Source organism: Magnolia sinica, chromosome 7 (genome assembly GCF_029962835.1).
Source record: "Magnolia sinica isolate HGM2019 chromosome 7, MsV1, whole genome shotgun sequence".
Classification (NCBI taxonomy): domain Eukaryota; kingdom Viridiplantae; phylum Streptophyta; class Magnoliopsida; order Magnoliales; family Magnoliaceae; genus Magnolia; species Magnolia sinica.
Genome location: NC_080579.1, coordinates 9,640,303 through 9,659,893, shown reverse-complemented (window position 1 = coordinate 9,659,893; position 19,591 = coordinate 9,640,303). Strand labels below are relative to the sequence as shown.

The following is a 19,591-nucleotide window of genomic DNA, read 5'->3' as shown; positions in this document are numbered from 1 at the left end:
AACCCAAGCCTTAGGGCCATTTACACCAAATCTGGCACTAAATAAAGGCTTTATTTGGGCACCCCCTCCATGCCCTAGAGCAAGAGAAAAAAAAAAGGGAGAAAGAGAGAAAAAAAAGGAGGAGAAATGAGAAGATAGAGACCTTGGGGTGTGGGTGTTGGTGTACCTCCGCCCTCTCATCCCCACTTTAACCGCCTCGCCATAGCTAGAATCGTCATTGGAGCTTTCCCGACAATGGTTGGAGGTAAGTGTTGAATTTCAAATATAATTTAAGGTTTCAATACTTGTTTATCCCAAATCTCATAAGCTTGTATGTTTGTTTAGGTCTTTCAACAATTTTCTCTAAAAACCTAACCCTGGGAGCTCAAAATCGGAGATTTCTTCTTAAAGGTGCAGATTATTATTCTTAGGTGGCCTAACACCAATTCTAGTATGAATCTAATGATTATGTTTGATTGGGTAATGTATTTGGATAATGTAGAGAAAATTTAGGCAAGACCTTATATTTTAGATCATCTTAATCAACATGGAATGATTATGGAATGTTTGTTGTTCCTCAACATGATTGGGTATGAATTTGATGATTGTTTGTTCATTCCTTACTTGATTTTTTTACATTGTTTCCTTATAACATATATGATGCATTAACCCTTATATATTTTGTACTATGAGATGCATGAAATTCTTGGTTTCCTTATTAACCCACACAACACACTTGCACATTTATTTTGTAATAATGTTAGTAATTGCATTTTTAGAGAAACTTGAATTTATATGTTTAATGTATGATAACTTGACATCACTTATGCTAGATGATAAACTTTAATTTGTTGAAGTGTTATTGAATACCATCAAATCCCTAGGTTTCTCAGGAAACTGAGGTGAGAGAAGGTGGTCTCGTTGGTAGGACCATCCTGAGGCTAGACTAACGGATTTGGGCAGATGCGAACGGGCGACAGTAGTTAGACTACATAGGTCGCTTGTACCCGATGTCGTCCGTCACATACTCGCCTAAACTCGCATGGTCTAGTTCGCTTACTGACCAATCATTTTCGTTAACCATGTCTGCTCATGCCTGTATGGAACCTAGAACACCTTTCAACCACTGAAGCCTATTGATAACCATTTGAAACCGATCTACTGACTCGAGAGCCGGGCATGGTGGAATAGGACACTGTGTCCGAGCTGTTGGCCTACGCTGGGGTGACGAGCCTCCCTGTAGTGACCGCGAGTGATCCCTCTTCTCAGCACTCCCCATGTGCTTGAAATTGGGGATGGGGAACCTGATGGGATCAAGGATCGCGGGGTCCTAGCCTCACACGTTGAGGGGCCTTGGCCTCGCAATCAATTGAGGGCAATGATACGTGGGGTGTACCAGTTTCCCCAATTTGCTGGATGAACGGAATTAACTAAATACTCGGCTAACATTATTCACGCATCGCATTAGCTAGAATTTGACGACTCGGCAGTTGAGGTCGCAATAAGGGAGTGTTGGTCATACGTGATCGTTAGACGAAGTCGCTCGAGGGAGTGTTATTGTGAGGGCATACATCATATCATAATACATGCATATGCATTAACAAGACTAGTTAGGGATCTGCGAATGCATGCCTTTCATTAAATTCATCATATAATTGTTATTTGTTGTAACTTAAGGCTAATAGTAACCACTGAGTTAGCTACTCACTCCCATTCTGGGACGACGTTTTAAAACACTAATCAGACCCTTTACTAGATGCAGGTGAGGCAGAGCTCGACGAGCCGAGCGAGGTGAGCAAGGATAGGAAAGAAGAGCTTCCCTGCTTCCAGACTTTCGGCGGATCCTTTTAGTTTAAGTCCGGGCTACCGCGGGGTATGGACCAGGGCTCTAGTCACTTTGGGTTATGTATGGGTGGGACTAGTCCCATATTTAGATGATTTTGGATTCGTGGTTTGGATATTTTTATATTTAGTAGCAATTAATACTACTTTATGACGTACTTATATTTCATGCTTTGCTAAATCTCTCATTGTTTATGAGATCATCCAAATGTAATTAAAATATGAAGCCCATTAGGGCACCCATGGCACCTGAGAATTTGGGAGCAGAGAGTTCTTACACAGCCCCTGAAAACCCAGAGTATTACAATGCTACACTAGGATAGGCTAAGATAAAAGATAAGGGTAAAAGTAAAGGTAAAAATAAATTATATTTGGCATGGGTCTGTAACTCTTAATCACATTCTCCTTTTATAGCTTCTAGGGGCATTAAAACCCTCACTAGGTTTCTTTATTGGTTCAAAATCTTTCCTAGCTACAACTTTTTATATGCTATTTCTATAAGAGTTCTCCATAAATCTGAACCGTTTTTAAATGTCTTGCCAGCATGGTTGCAATAATTTCCATATATCGAAAATCGTTTTCAAGTCTTTGTCTCATCGGATTTGGTCTGATGATGGGCCATTTTAAGAGATCTGACCGCGAATGTTTGTGGAACCGGTGGAATCAGTCCCAATAGATCCAAATCATAGCCTAATCCATTGGTTCCAATCATCTCAAATATTGGTCCGACCTTCGAATATTCGTAATCGCTACAAGAACTCCAAATGTCTTTAGGAAGATTTCTAATTTTAGAAGGATTGTGAGAGACAACCTTTCCAAGTATATTTAGATCTATGATACAATCCTTACCTCGGTGGGTCTTTTAAAGATATGATAAGTACGCTTCCTCAATCACATGCGACACAAATTAGGGCTACACGACGTATGGTTTTGTGCGACCACCTTTATAATGAGATGTGTATCACTGAAGGGTAAGGGTAAAAGATGTCCTCAAGCGCAGGTACGATTAGTGAGGCAATTAAGCATGTAGTACCGACACATGACAACATCATATTAGTCTACAAAGGTGTGTCAGAAATGAGTGTAAACAAAAGCTATTTGTCTCTATATAAGTTTTTTTTTCCTTGCCTTTTAACTTGGTACTTTTCTACTTCTCTCTTTCTCGCTCTCTTACATATTCTCTCTTATCTCTCCATGTGATGGACAGCCCATATTAAAGTGGCCCTCATATGATGGATGGTTCACATTGAAGGTGTGGGCCCACATATGGACAATTGACATATTAGGTGGGCCACATGATGAATGGCCCTTGTTAATATGGGCCCACGTAATGGTTGGTCCACATCAAAGGTCGGCCTTAATGATAAATGGCCCCCATCCAAAGTGGCCTCATATGATGGATGACCCGCTTCAAAGATGGGGCCCACACAATGGACAGTCAACACCAAAGGTGGGTCCCACATGACAGGTTGTGGACATTGAAGGTGGGCCCCACATGATGGATGACCCATATCAAGGTGGGCCTGACATGATAGATGGTCCACAAAAGGTTGTCCCCTAATGACGAATAACTCACTTCTAAGGTAGACAATCCACCTTAAAGGTGCGGCCTACACAATGGACGGTCCACATCAAAGGTGGGCTCCATATGATAGGTGGTGGACATTAAAGGTGGACTCCACATGATGGACAATTTATTTTGATGGTGGGCTCCATATGATGGATAATTTATTTTGATAGTGGCATCAAAGGTGCCCATGATGAATAGCCCACATCCAAGGTGGCCTTGCATGATGGAAGGCCCATATCAAAGGTGAGGCTCACATGATGGACAATCCACATCAAGTGGCCCATATCAAAGGTGAGGCCCAAATGATGGACAATCCACAATAAGTGTCCTTGCATCATGGATAGCCCCAACATAATGAACAGAAATCCTATTGCCTACTGAGTTACTTAGTTCGCTCTTATCGTACCGAGTAAACTAAGTTGGGCCCACCTTGACTTAATGTGGTCTATCCAGGTCATCCATCCCCTTTTCCATCTAATTTAAGGGGTTGAGCCCAAATTTGAAGCATATCCAAAGATCAAGTGGATCATGCCACAGGAAACAAATCAGACAATGGGGATAATGATTTTCACCATTGAAACCTTTCTAGGCCATGTTTATTTTTCATCCAACCTATTTATAAGATCATGCAACATGGATGAACGGATATATATATATATATATATATATATATATATAAATAAGCTTAAAAATGGCCATGGAGATTGAGTGGTTCCAGGTAAATGGCCAAAGTAACCAGGATACTAGACTCAAGTTGTCCCTACAATTTGAATGGGCCAAATATCGCTAGAGTAAGGGCTTGAAATCTTCGACCCTGTGGTGAACAGCCACACGCTCTAGCCAACTGAGTTACTCCAGCTTACATGGAGATTAAAAATCTCGTATTCAATACTATTCAATATGTAGAAAGTCAATCTTGAGTTTTAACCATATGGTTATAATTTTTGCACGGTTAGGATTGATAAAAGGTGGCACCCGTGGCATCCACTCAAGTAGCCGTTGGAATGGTGCACAGATTGGGTAATACCCCGCCAGGGCCTCGCCAGAGACGACGGTGAGAGAGGGAATGAAAGGGACCTCACGGGAAGTTGAGGGCCCAGCGTGATGTGTGTCGAACATCAAAACCGTATATTTGATGGTCTCCTTTAGGTCATGGGATATCCAAAAAATCCCCCGCATACAGAACTAAGGTGGAGCATGTCATCTAAAACCATGTGAAAACATGCCTAAAACATATAACCCAGAGTTTTAGATACGGGTGAAACTTTTTTTTTTTTTTTCGTTGAGTTAACTTGTTAGTTCACACCCATGTCAGTACACACACTCCATGTTAGCCACCCCCACTAGGGATCGATGCCAAGACCTCTAGTGTTGAAACGAGGTATCTCCACTCAGTCTGCCAGTTGAGCTATGGATCTGGGTGTAGATGCGGGTGAAACTTGGTCTAACCCCTCCTCGGCTAGATTTGTGAACCACATCTAGGTGGACCCAACAAATGACTGCAAAGGTTTTAATGAGAGGGTAACCCCTCTTAACTGTTGTATGTGGCGTGGCGCACCCAAGTCACAGATTGACTTGATTTTTAAGCCCATGGCCTATCATAGAATGGTGCATCTGACTGATAGGGTAGAACAGACATCACGGTGGGGCCACACATCTCTGCTTCATGGGAAGTTCCCATGAGAGCTGTGTGGGCCCCACCGTGATGTGTGTCGAACATCAACACCGTGCATTTGATGGGTCCCCTTTAGGTTATGGGATATCCTAAAAATCAGCCGTATACGGAACTCAGGTAGGCCAAACCATCTAAAACCAGGTGAAGACATGCCCAAAACATATAAAAGCACTTGGTGGAGCCCACCTGAGTTTTGGATGTGCTTGCAACTTGGTCCGACCCCTCATCCAAGTGGGACACACACATTGGATGGGCTGGATTTGTGAACCACATCTCAGTGGGCCTAATAAATTAATGATTATGAATGTTTTAATGGGAGGGTAACCCCTCTCAACTGTTGTATGTGCTGTGGCCCACCAAGTCATGGATTGACTTGATTTTTAAGCCCGTGGCCCACCATGAAATGGTGCATATGGATGATGGGGTAGATGTTCGACGCACATCACTGTGTGTCCCACACAGCTTGACCGCATAGAACCGTGTCGAGCTCTTGGGAACTTCCCATGAGGTCAAGCTGTGTGGGCCACACGGTGATGTGCGTCGAACATCTACCCCATCAGTCAGATGCACCATTCCATGGTGGGCAGGCTTAAAAATCAAGTCAATCGATGACTTTGGTGGGCCACACCACGTACAAAAGTTGAGAGGGGTTACCCTCCCATTAAAACATTCATAATCATTTTTTGGGCCCACCGATGTGTAGTTCACAAATCCAGCCCATCCATTATGTGTCCCACTTGGATGAGGGGTCATACCAAGTTTCAGATGCATCCAAATTTTAGGTGGGCCCCACCAAGTGCTTTTATATGTTCTAGGCATGTCTTCACATGATTTTAGATGGTATGGCCCACCTGAGTTCCGTATACGGCTGATATTTGGGATAACCCATCATTTAAAGTGGACCCATCAAATGCACGGGAAACGAAAGAATCTCAATATGGAACAATTAGTCCCGAAAATAAAAATAAAGAAAACAAAAAAAAATGAGAGGGAAGGGCCAAGTTTTTGATCCGGACATGAATGAGTAGAGGCATATTCCCTTTCCTGAAAAAATGATGAATAGGCAAGGTTGCTTGCAAGTCTTTGATAGGGCGAGCCCGCATTTTGCGAGTGCCTGTACGATTGTGTTGATGTTCGACATGCATCACAGTGTGGCCCACACAGCTTGACTTCATGGGAAGTTCCCATGAGCTCGACCGCATAGAACCATTTCACACACACACACACACGGAGATATATATATATATATATATATATATATATATATATATATATATATATATATATATATAAAGTCATAATGCCAGGGTCGCCATCCCAATAAACTAACAATTCTCAGTGTCTCTTTATTTTATTTGTTAGTAAATAGTTTTCATAAAAATGCATGTAACCTCAGACATCCGCTGTGAATCGCTTGACAGGGGCATGGAGGGAAGACAGATATGCAGCATCCACCTTGTCTATGCCATCAAACATATAACCAAAAGGCTGCATTTTTATGTACCTTCCGGAGCCAGGCTCGACCTTGAGTTCACCATCTTTCCATACTATTCTTCCTCTTGAAATTGTCACTTCCACCTTCCCCTGCAGAGAAAAATAAAATGAAAATTTCAGAATTAATGTAGCTTAAAGTCTTTAAGGGTCAAGGCAGGGTTGGCTCAGCAGTACTATTCCCATTGTATATGGCCGTTTAACAAAGACTTCTATTTTCTGGTGCAATACAGAGAACATGTTGGGATGGATATAGAATACATATTATTTCAATATTTCTTGCAGAGGAATGATCACATACAACTAGTTGTATGGTACAAAAAAAAAAAAGAAGAAGAAGAAGAAAGAAAGATGTGAGCTTTAGAGCTTTGCTAAGCACACACAGGCGCAATAAAGTTCATGTTCATGGACTGACCATTTACATGATTTCCCAAAAATGAATCTGGTTCACTCATCATGTGGGCTCCAGTATTGGAAAAGGTGGAAGGGAGGCTTAGAAAATTTCAGCCAAGCTTTTCAGAGCCTTGATCAACCTGCTTGTTGGGCTAGGGCATCAATATAGTGGTACCTTTCAGATGGATGGATTGGATCTTGGACCTATCACATGTGTTTGGCATGTACATGAGCAAAGCTCTGAGCTTTAAACACAGAAGAAATAATCCTGACTGGTTTTGAAAATTTTTATTTGAAGATAAAATTCCGTTTCTGTTGACATCCATGGCCTCAAATAGTCATGACCCAGAAATGACAAACCCAACCCCCCCCCCCCCCCCCAAACAAAAAAAAAAAGAAAGAAAGAAAAAAAGGCAGATTGGATGGCTAGATTTTTGACATATGGTCCATCCATGGTGGGGCTCACATATCCAAGTCCTGGAGAATCAAACTAACAATACAATACATATGCTTGAGTCAGGGATGAAATAGTTCCTAGTGTAGAGAATTAATCAGTATGTGGTGCTTCATGACCCATATTTGAAGTATTCCAGTGTTGTGCATACCTTGCCTTTCCACCCTTCATAGACGTTCGTATCCGATCTTGAGTGGTGTGTCTTTGCTGTTATTTCAAAGCTTGAATTGGGGTTTAGAATGATTATATCGGCATCAGATCCAACAAGTATCGCTCCTTTCCTTGGGTATATGTTGAATATACGGGCACTGCAATTCACTCAAGTAATCAATGCAAATATATTTGTGTAATATGTATGTATGTATGCACAAAAGTTTCGGTCTCCTTGGTTGGATCGAGCTGATTTTTGGGGCATCCCTTTTCATGTGGGACAACCATGTTGGATGGGTGAAATGTCATATAAACACCATGGTGAGCCCCACACGCCAACCGCTGTTCCTCAGTGCATGGTGATCCAGATGGTACATCTAGTAGGCTCCATGGTGTATGGTCCACATGGAAAAATCCTATTCGATGAAAGATTCTCACATCCATAAACAGGTGACAAAAAGTTCAAGATTTTTTTTTAATTCATTAACAACCCTTTTGTGGATAGCGAAGATCTCGATCAGTGAGAGTTTTTCCTTCTGGCCCGTCCATAGTAAAATCTAGTAGAAGAACAGTACTGATCACAACATAGCAATGAACAAGAGCCAAGCAACAAGGGGAAAGCAACAAGGATGATAAATGCTAGCAAACATCTATCAATGTATGAACATATTACAAGCACTGAGATGTACATCACAAACAAAGGTATCGCTATGCTACTTATGGGTGTGTCTTCAGTGAATTCCTAACTATGTGGACCACAAAAGTTTTGGAATAAGCTGATATTTGTGTGGTCCCTTCATCCAGGTCTTTGTGACCTTATCAACAGGTTGGATAGTCTTTAATAGTGGGTAGGTGTGGTCCACCTAAGATTTGGATCTGCTTCATTTTTTTGGGATCATGCCCTAAAATAAGCTGTCAAAATGGATGGACGGCGTGGTCATAAGGCACATACATCATGATGGGCCCCACAGGGATCCACCGAAGTTGTGCCCGCTACCGATATGGTGCATCACCATGCAATTAGCATGTGGCATCATAGACATTGTCATAATGAAATCATACCATTCAGTGCTTGTGATTTTCACATAATCAGTTACTGATATTCTACCAGATTCCTGCATCAAAACGAGTGTTTTTTAGAGAAGCTGAGTTATAGCAAGAGAAAAAACATTGGATTATTTGATTTTACCAAACCAGTTGCAAATCAAATTAAGGCTGCTTACCACCATTGTATCCCAAACCAGATGCATCCTCTCTTCAATACCTGAAATCCCGAAATGTAAAAAATAATGCTAGAATTAACAAGTCGAACGACACAAAGTTCTTTTCAACTCAGGGCATTGAAGTAAACTCACACATACCATTGACACCATTTGGAATGTTCCGAAAATCATCAATGCCCAAAGCTTTCTGTGTGGAGTTGAATGCACAATGATCTGTTCCTACAAGCTGCATGTCAATTAAAAGCTTATGATCAAATGGGTATTTGGGTACTTTTTGGACAGTCAAACACCTGGAAATCAGTAAGTTGATGGAACATAAATTGAGAGGCAAGCTCATTGAATATGTTACTGCACACGAGTTCCATTGAGACATTGAAAAGCCATACCAGAACCAGAGTGGTCATCTGCCAGCCCTCACCATGTATGCACCATCACCGCAAAATGAGGCCAGGCAATGTTAATCGGAACTAGCAAAATATGGGCAGGGCCACAGGGGTATCGAAATTGGGTAATTAGGATCGTCCAACCAGTTTGATTTTTGGGACAGTCCACGTATGCTATGTCTGGGCAGATGAGCGGTCCGGATCTTATAAACATTTTACATGTCCACAACTCTGGTGCAATTAGCATACCTCTAATACATAAAAGCAATGTAGTAATACAAGAAGCGATTATGGCAGCTAGATGATGATATTAAAGGGCTATGATGAAGTTGATTAATTACAAGTTTACAACGTAGCTGGTGCTTATACAAGAAGGCCCTGTTTGGGATCAAGGAAATGAGAATTGGAATTTGGTATATCCATGAACTAGTCAATTCATGTATTTGGATTTAGCAAATTCCAAAGTCCACTGTTTGGGATTCAAACTACAAATCCATGGATTTGGGGAGCATTTATTGCAATGGTAGGGCATTCACTATAAGGAAATATCATAATTGGAAGGTCTCACATGCAAGTTGTAGATGAAAAAACTTGCAACAAAGTTGCATGTGGGGCTCACCGTGGTGTATGTACAACATCCAATTCATCCAACAGGGTTGCCCTCTCAGTTGAAAATAGAATGGCACAAAAATCATGTTGATTCAAACATCATGTGGGCCACATGATATAAAACGATGGACAACCACCCAAAAACGTTGGAATTCACATGGTGGCCCACTTGATGGTGGATCAGCATGATTTTGGGAGCATCCAATTTTCATTATGGGGCAACCATGTAAGACCGGTTGGATGCCATACAATTATACATACACCATAGCATGGTGGGCTTGACACCCCCAACTAGTTGTGTGTGAGACCTTCCCATATATTTTTTTTTCCTTCTAAAAGAATCTCTCATTTTGAAGATTTTACTGAGCCTTTTTTTATTTTTTTTAATTATTTTGAGAATTTGCATTTGCCCCAAATCCACAAATTTGCGGAGGTGTGGATTTGCGAAATCCACAGATTGGTAAATCCCCAACCATAAAAAAAAAAAAAAAAAGGAAATTCATGGGTTTTGCAAATCCCTTTCCCAAATCCCTCACCCCAAACAGACCCTAAGGGGTCGTTTGGATGGTGGTAAATGAAGCAAGTAGTAAATTATTTACTAGCAAATCATTTACTACTTGTGTTTGGATGCTCTAATTTGGTAGTAAATCATTTACTACTTGTAAATGATTTACCATGAAAGCCCCCTTCTCATTTACCAGCAAAAATGTGAGTTTTCATTTACTAGTAAATGAGGAGATGGCAAAGGCTCTATTTTTTTGAATGAAAGTCTATAAAACAGATTTCATTTACCATTTACAGGCTATCCAAACACTGTAAATGATTTACTCATTTACAACTTAAAGCCAAACAAACAGGCTGCAAATCATGTACAGCCTTTAAATGATTTACTAGTAAATCGTATACAATGTAAACCATTTACCACCATCCAAACAACCCCAAAGGGGAAAAAACCTGGGACCAGTCTAGAAAACAGCAATCCTCAAAACCAAGTCTAAGCATTTTTTAGGCATGCAATTACTTTCAAAGACAGAAGAATATTGGTGGAAAAGCTTATTACAGACAGGTTTGACTTACAAGAAGTTGCAATGTTGCATTTAGAGGAGATGAACCCCTAAGAGAAGTTGCATTTAGGCGAGATGATCCATTGACTCATATCACATCTATGTAGTGAGTCTAGTGACCTCAAAAAAGGGTGGGTTGGGAATTTTCTTGTTGAGCTCTTGAACCTAGCTTGCCACAGGCCAGTCACATGCTCGACTCCTAGGATCAAGGGTTATTAGGCCTGTGACTAATACAAGGCCTGTAAATAAATGGATTGAGCCTAGTCCCAGGTTAGACGAATTTTACTATCTTGGTTCAGGCTCGTCCAGGAATGTTTGTGTCGGTCATGGGCCGGTCCCATTCTGAATTTCAGGCATGATTGCTAAATTGTTGGGATCACGCCGAACCCTGCTCAAACACAGACCATTGCTCCCCCACCTAGCTGTAAACCGAGAGATGCAGAAGATTTTCTGTGTATTTGAGACAACCTAATGGGGTTGAATATATAGAGATTACAACCGTCTATACAAGGAAAGAAGTAAACGCAGTATCTCCTATCTATGGAAATAAGATATACAAGGTAACAAGATATACAAGGTATGTGAGGTGTCTAACATCCCCCCTCAAACTAATGCTGGTCATCGACAAGTAATAGTTTGCCAACAAGAAACGAGTGACGTGCAGACATAAGGGATTTGGTGAGAATGTCAGCAATCTGATCATGGGATGCCACATGTGGAAGAGAAATGAGCCCAGACTGAAATTTCTCACAAATAAAGTGACAGTCAACTTCAATATGCTTCGTTCGTTCATGAAAAACTGGGTTAGAGGCGATCTGAATAGCACTGAGATTATCGACATGGAGTGGAGTAGGATTCGGTAGAGGAATGCCCAAGTCTGAAATAAGTCCACGTAACCAGACAAGCTCACTACACACAGCGGACATCGCCCGATACTCGGCTTCTGTACTTGATTTGGACACAGTGGCCTGCTTCTTATACTTCCAAGAGATGAGAGAAGTGCCGAGAAAAACACAGTAGCCAGTAGTAGATCTTCGCGTGAGAGCGTATCCGGCCCAATCAGCATCCGAATAAGCACGAAGGTCTAGAGTCGCCGTGGAGGAGAAGAACAGAGATCGATCTACAGTTCCACGAAGGTCCTAAGATGCGCAATACTGCAATCATATGAAGAGTCCGAGGAGCGTAAACAGACTGACGACTTGGACGGCGTAGGCAATATCGGGCGAGTCATTGTTAAGTAAACCAGGACTCCCAACCAGACGGCGGTATAAATCGGGTTGCAAGTAGATCACCATCATCACAACCATAGTGAACGTTAAGTTCTAAAGGAGTCCGAACCGTCTGATCCGTCAGTGATGCTAAGGTGAGAAGATCCTTAGTATATTTATGCTGGCTGACCAGAATCCCACGGTTGGAACGTGAAAATTCAAGTCCAAGAAAATATGTAAGATGGCCGAGGTCTTTCATCTTGAATGATGATTGCAGAACTTCTTTTAAAGCCGAAATGTCAGTAGCATCGCTACCAGTCAGTAGGAGGTCATCAACATAAACCAGAACAATAACAATGCCATGAGCAGTGGTGCGCAAAAATAAGGATGGGTCATGACCACTTTGAGTGAAGCCAGCACCCGTAACCACATCGTGAAAGCGTTGGAACCATGCTCGCGATGCCTGTTTGAGGTCGTACAGGGCTTTCTTTAGGCGGCATACCTTATTGTCAGGAATTAAAGAGCCAGGAGGAGGTTTCAAATATACGGTTTCTTGGAGATCTCCATGAAGAAAGGCATTTTTCACATCCATCTGAGAGAGTGGCCATAAGCGAACAGAAGATATAGCCAGAAGAGTACGAACAGTTTCCATCTTGGCCACAGGAGCGAAAGTCTCATCGTAATCAATTCCGTATTCCTGTTTGTATCCCTGAGCGACAAGTCGAGCCTTGTATCGATCCAATGATCCATCAGACTTGAGCTTTACAGAATAAATCCATTTGCTACCAATTAGCTGTTGGTCAGTGGGTCGAGGGACAATCTCCCACGTATGGTTATCATCCAATGCCGCAAGTTCTTCTGCCATAGCCTTCTTCCAACAATCATGAGTGGCTGCCTGAGAATATGAAGTAGGAATAGAGACAGTATCCAGAGTAGCATTCATGGCAGACATAGAGCATATCAAGCGATCAGGCGCTCGATGTTCACGAGCAGAACGACGTATCGAGGTAGGTTCAGGATCCGCAACAGGTACAGTAGGTTCGGGTTGAGTAATAGGTGGTGGATCTGTACGTGGTCGACGTGAGTATACCTGCAATGGACGAGGGAGAGTACTCGAGGCAAACGGAATATCAGGAAAGGTGGTTAGACCAGAAGAGTTTGGAGTGTGCGGAGGAGGAAGAGATGAATGAAAGGCAATATGTTCAAGAAAAACAACATGTCGTGAAACCCGAACACGACGAGAAACAGGATCATAACATCGAAAACCTTTTTGAGTTTCCCCAAATCCCAAGTACATACATTTGACCGATTTTGGAGATAGTTTATTACGTTCACGTGAAGCCAGGTGAACATAACAAATACAACCAAACACACGAAGTGTGGAATATGCAGGAGGTAACCTGGTGAGAACAAGATAGAGAGATTTACTATTCAGAACTTTGGTTGGCATCCGGTTAATCAAGTAGATTGAATGTAACATGGCTTCAGCCCAGAAAGAACGAGGAACACTCATAGCTGTCATCAGAGTGTTGGCAGTTTCAACAATATGACGATTTTTCCGTTCAGCCACCCCATTTTGTTGTGGAGTATCAGAACAGGTGGTCTGATGAATAATCCCATGACCTTGAAGAAAAGTACGAAATTCGGTTAAGAGATATTCCCCCCCTGAGTCAGAGCAGAGAGTTTGAACTGGAACTCGAAACTGAGTCTCTACCATAGAGTGAAATAACTTGAATTTTTCAAAAACTTGTGACTTTGATTGCAGAAAGTAAATCCAAGTGTACCGTGTGAAATCATCAATGAATATAACATAGTATCGTAACCCAGAGAGGGACATAATCGGTGATGGACCCCAAACATCTGTATGCACAAGTTCAAACATAGAAGATGTTTTTGTAGTACTTAAAGAAAAGGGAATACGCTTACTTTTTGAAAGACAACAAGAAGAACAAGAGTAATCCAAATCATTTTTATTAAGAGAAATATTCCCTAACATGCCAGATGAAATTAACTGAAGTAACCGATCCGAATGTGGATGACCCAGGCGAAAGTGCCACAGTTTCCACATTTTATTTGCTGAAGTAATATCTGATGAAGATGGAGAAAAGAAACAATGAGACAGGGTGACAGATTGATCAAAATCAAGCACGTACAGACGACCATGCCGCCTACCCTTCCCAAGTACCTTCCCCGTTGCCAGATCCTGCACAAAACAACAGTTGGGAAGAAATATGACTAAGCAGTTATTGGAAGTGAGTTGACCAACTGAAATTAAATTGGAGGAGAGGTTAGGGACATGAAACACATCATGAAGAGTGAACTGGCGATGGGCAGAAGGAGAGAAAGTCAATGATCCAACGGACTGAATAGGTAGTCTAGTGCCATCCGCAGTAGAAATAGCCTGATTGCCGGTATAAGGACGAATGTCACGAAGATGGGATACATCACCGGTCATATGATTGGAAGCCCCCGAATCGAAGAACCATGTAAAAGATGGGGATATACCTGACATACCGGCGGCAGAAAGGGCCTGAACAATTTGTTAGAGCATCGCATGAGTCAATGGAGATGAAAGACCTTCAGCAGAAGTAGTAGATGCAGACTCACTAACAGATGTCTCGGAAGAAATAGTGGCAGCCGTAGCAGAAAGAGCACGACCACGGCCACGACCACGGCCACCACGTCCACGGCCGAAAGAAGATGCATAAGCTCGTGTACGGCAGTCCTGAATACCATGACCAGTCCGTCGACAATAAGCACACCATTCCTTGCATTGAGCGACAACATGACCCACCTTGTTGCACCCGCGACAAGTCAAGGGAGAGGAACCAGAACCACGTGTTGGTGGAGTTGTGGACACAGCAAGCACCATATCAGATGAGCCCGGAGTTGAGAGAACTTTCAGTCGTTGTTCCTCAGCCAATAAATCATTAATAACCGAATTCAATGAAGGAGTAGGGCTACGGTTCAAGAGAGCAGCCCGACAATGCTCAAATTCTAGACGTACCTTCATAAGAAATTGACGAACTTGCGCACTCTCGCGCATAGTTTGGAATATTTTAAAGTCATGAGGAAATGTTGGATCCATCATAGTCATCTCTGACCAAATTGTGACAATTTTGGAGTAAAATGATTGAATACTGTCGTTCCCCTGAGTAAGGGTAACAAGATCCTGTTCCAGACGATAAAACCGGGCCGCATTACTCTGTTGATAAATCGACTGGAGATGTTCTCACATCGCCTTAGCAGTGCGATGAGGCGTGAGTCCAACAGCAATGGACCGATCGACCGAATCGAGAATCCAGGTAATAATCCGTCCATTATTTATTTCCCAATCATCTAATTTGGCGGCATCTGTGGGGATAGTAACAGATCCATCCAGTAGTCCCCACAAACCACGACCCTTGAGGAAGTTCTTAAAATGGATGGCCCATAAAGAATAATTGGTACCATCAAAACTACAACGTGGGGCTTCTGTACGTGAAGAGTCCTTATCCATTGATTGATCTGAAGTAATGGAATACACAAGTTTCAGATGTACCGTTCAGCAAGGGATCTGGATCTGGATCTGGAGAGCAGAGGTTGAATCTTGGATGTATCGTACAGCAAGGGATCTGGATCTGGATCTGGATCTGGATGAGCAGAGGTCGAATTTGGCCGAACAGGATCTAGACGAGCAGAATGCGTTGCTTCTGTACTTGATTTGGACGAGCAGAGGCCGAGCAGGGGCTGCCGGACGAGCAAGAGCTGGTCGGATGAGCAGGGATGAGCAGAGGAGCACAGGGACAGAGGCGCAGAGGCGAGCAGAGGCGAGTGGGGACGACCGGACGACGCAGCAGGGTTTGATTAGTGGTCGGACGAGCAGATCTGAAGCAGAAGGGTCGCAGGATGATGCAACAGGGACAGCCGGACGACGCAGGGGAGGTCGGATGAGCAGGAACAATGTCCGAACGTAGCAGGAATGGCCGGACGATGCAGCAGGGGCAGTCGGACAGCGTGGTTTGGGCGGCCGGACGACGCAGGGACGGTCGAATGAGCAGAGGCACTTGCCAGACGCAGCAGAGGTGATGAACGGACGACACAGGGACGGTTTCGGATCAACTTGGCTCTGATACCATGTAAACCGAGAGATGCAGAAGATTTTCTGTGTATTTGAGACAACCCAATAGGGTTGAATATATAGAGATTACAACCGTCTATACAAGGAAAGAAGTAAACGCAGTATCTCCTATCTATGGAAATAAGATATACAAGGTAACAAGATATACAAGGTATGTGAGGTGTCTAACACTAGCATCCTGCCTCCCTGCTTTCTGTTGCTGTTCTGGAATGTGTTACTAGCATCATTCCAGGCAAACAGACATTCTATGAGGTGCTATATTCATCCTACATTGTTTCAGTCAGGTCTATCTGTACAACCTACATGTTATGTCTGGCGTGTGCGTAATAGATCATTTCATGCAATCTTAAGAATAGAAAGATACCTGCAAAATTCCCATTGAAAGGGCAGCTTGAAGGGCTTTATCATGTCCCACTTTCCTTATTGGAGGACTCATCAAATACCTACCACATGAACCAACCACATGATGCTGCATAACTTTAAGAATTGAAAAGAAAACAATTAGAACTCAAAAGGTATATGAGGTCTTGCTTGGCTGCAGTGATGAAGTCAGGATGCCAAAGCCAAGAATCATCAAGGACCAGCCCCGCGACAATGGGTTCTCCAATGACCCTCTGCCCTGCATTCAGACAATAGAGACTAGTTCAGTCTAAATCAAGAAATCATTAGTACACACAACGGATTACAAGCTGTTTGGAGTCTTAGCATGCATTTGGATGTTGCTGAATATGCATATGGAAGAATGGCCGCCATTGTGCTTGTTTCTTAGATTTATAGCAATGAACCATGTTGAGCTGGTTTGGCCCACTTTCCCCATTCCATTGAATAGTTGGATGGACTCTCCACTCTTTCACAACAAAAATCCATTTTCAACTTGAAGTGGACACCATTTAAAAGGGCACATTTGCCATTTTTGTGCCCTTCTGCAAACGATACCTTAACTATGAAGAACTAATTACCTGATTTTTTAGCCTCAGCAATCTCCTCCATAGCATCAGCACTCATGACATGAACTATATATAAAGGTGTATTCACAAAGCTTGCCAAGCGGATAGCTCTTCCGGTCGCTTCTCTTTCCAGCTGCACAAGCATCAAAGATGACAATCCATGGCAAAATCATAATCTAACGAACATGCAATCAACAAGAAACAACTAAAGAAGACAGAACAAAGGTCACCACTTTATGGCTCCTCTTGAGTAAATCTTTGAGGGCAATATTGTTGATCTTCTCAGGCAAGTTGAATTTCTTAAGATTTGAGGGTCTTGGGCAATCCACATGATAGATATTTCTTATTCAAAACCAATTTTATTTTATTTTTTTTATAAAAAAAAAAGTTGTGAGAATGTTATTATTTGGCTTGCAATGCAGTACATTACCTTTGTACTGGTGATCTAAGGAAGAAAATATATTCCCAAAAGAAGCCTAATGCTCGCTCTCCAAGTACTTCCAAAATGTATCAGAAGAGAGATTATGACAAAAGACTAAATAATGAAAAAAAAAAAAAAAAAGCCCTACAACTTGACATCAACATATATTTGTTCAAAGGAAAACATATTTTAAACATACCTCTGGAGGCCTCGAAAGTGCATGCCCCTCTGGGCCTGTTATACCAAGATCGATCATCCTCTTCTGCCCTGCAGCAGCTGCATCTCCATTTTCAGCATGAACCATAGCCAAGGCACCAAGGGACTTGCACTTTTCCAAGCCTTGCACTAGAAGTTCATCGTTGATCATAAGAGCCCCTTTGTAGGCCATAAAGAATTTGAAAGAGTTTATACCTGTTTAGTCATCCAAAAACAAAAAAACAAACTTTAGAATGGTAGTTAAAATGCAAAAACAACCACTTCAATCTGTCCATTGATGGTACTTGCCATTAATATCCATTCTTAACTTGAATGGATTTATGTAATAGAATATTTAAGCAAAAAGACAACTGTTCACCTACAATGCATTGAATGTGAGCTTCACATGCAATGGGTGCAAGCTAACCAACATGCACATACACCATTTTGAGTTGTGAAAAAGGCAGGCCCCACTATGACGATCAATTGGCAGGCTAGCACAAAATATACAGGCCCACTCATCAAGCGGCCACCCCATAAGAAAACAAACGACCATTCAAATCAGAACTGCCAAAGGTCTGATTCAATGTACAAGAGCACCCCCCTCGATGAGTGGACTAGATTGACTTTTGTGGCAAGTGATCTTCATAACGGGCATGCCTTTTGCATCGCTTGGATGTTGTACAACATGTTGGCACCTGCAAAGCCATTGCATGTGAAGTTAATATGCAATGCATTGTAGGTGAAAAGATAATGTAGGGACATTTTCACACTGGGCTCGAGTGAGGTTGCCTGTGGGATGCAGGGGCACACTTGGGGTGGGCGGCCCGTATGAGGCAGGTGGCTCGTGTGAGGCGGTACCCATGTGATGTGGGGCCCACGAGGGGGGTTCAGCCGAGATCCTAACCCATGGGATGTACGGCCTGGGCTATGAGATAAAGGGATTAATTCACCATGCTATATCAGTTCAAGCTTTTAGAGAAAGTGGTTAATTGTCCTGCATCAAAGTGGTATCAAAGCGAGAGGTCTCGTGTTTTAGACTCCTCACCGGGGTGATTAATGCAGGGGCATTTTCACATGAGGGGGGTTCGGCCAAGGTCCTAACCCATGTGATGTGGGGCCCACGATGAGGGTTCGAAATTAATTTGCCATGCTCTATCAATTCGAGCTTTTAGAGCAAGTAGTTAATTGTCCTCCATCAAAAGATCTTGACTAAAAATATGCTAACCTTTCTCCTTAACCATGAGTTCCATCTCTTTCGAGACAACTTCATCAAATTTTGTGATGGCCATATGAAACCCATAATCCATGCATGAGATTTTTGCTTTATTCAAATAGGATTCATAGCCAGCAGTTAAACTTCCATTGACTGGTATTACAAAATCAATGTGCATCGTTGTTCCCCCTGCTAATGCAGCAGCCTGACCACTGAAAAAGTCATCGATACTTTCCATGCCCAAAGCCTTCATTGCTAGGTGTGTGTGAGGGTCAATTCCTCCTGTTACCAAAACAAAAATTTACAGTTCATCAGGGCCAGATGTTCAAGATGATAACCAATTGGAGTCCATGTCCTAGGAAAACTTGAAAATTTCACCTGGCATGACATATTTCCCTGTAGCATCAAGTACAGTTACATCGTCAGTAACCTGTAAACATCATATTAGCAGTTAAGATCATTGTTTTATCCATATTTTAAAATTATTTATTAATTTATATTAAATTCTTATTTTCAGCAAGATTTCCCCAATAATATCACCAAAAATAACATCAAAATCTACCAAGAAATTCCAATGCCGAGAAACTGCTGAGCACAAGATTTGTGACTATGGTTCATGTTAAAGTCCCTTTATATATATATATATATATA

General features: G+C 42.2%; 1 protein-coding gene across 2 annotated transcripts in view; it reads right to left on the bottom strand.

Annotated features, from left to right (window-relative positions):
- Positions 1–6,387: 6,387 nt before the first annotated feature.
- LOC131251025 (dihydropyrimidinase-like) overlaps positions 6,388–19,591 on the bottom strand; it is a 57,194-nt gene continuing 43,990 nt past the window's right edge. For both annotated transcript variants that reach the window (XM_058251476.1, XM_058251477.1), the window contains exons 3-13: positions 19,319–19,370; positions 18,953–19,222; positions 17,729–17,940; positions 17,121–17,241; positions 16,693–16,780; positions 16,526–16,604; positions 8,916–9,003; positions 8,778–8,818; positions 8,617–8,669; positions 7,556–7,712; positions 6,388–6,650 (exon numbers count right to left, since the gene is read on the bottom strand). In XM_058251476.1, coding sequence (XP_058107459.1) covers positions 6,459–6,650; positions 7,556–7,712; positions 8,617–8,669; positions 8,778–8,818; positions 8,916–9,003; positions 16,526–16,604; positions 16,693–16,780; positions 17,121–17,241; positions 17,729–17,940; positions 18,953–19,222; positions 19,319–19,370 — 1,353 coding nt within the window. In that variant the 3' untranslated portion in view covers positions 6,388–6,458. The remainder of the gene's footprint in view (positions 6,651–7,555; positions 7,713–8,616; positions 8,670–8,777; positions 8,819–8,915; positions 9,004–16,525; positions 16,605–16,692; positions 16,781–17,120; positions 17,242–17,728; positions 17,941–18,952; positions 19,223–19,318; positions 19,371–19,591) is intronic.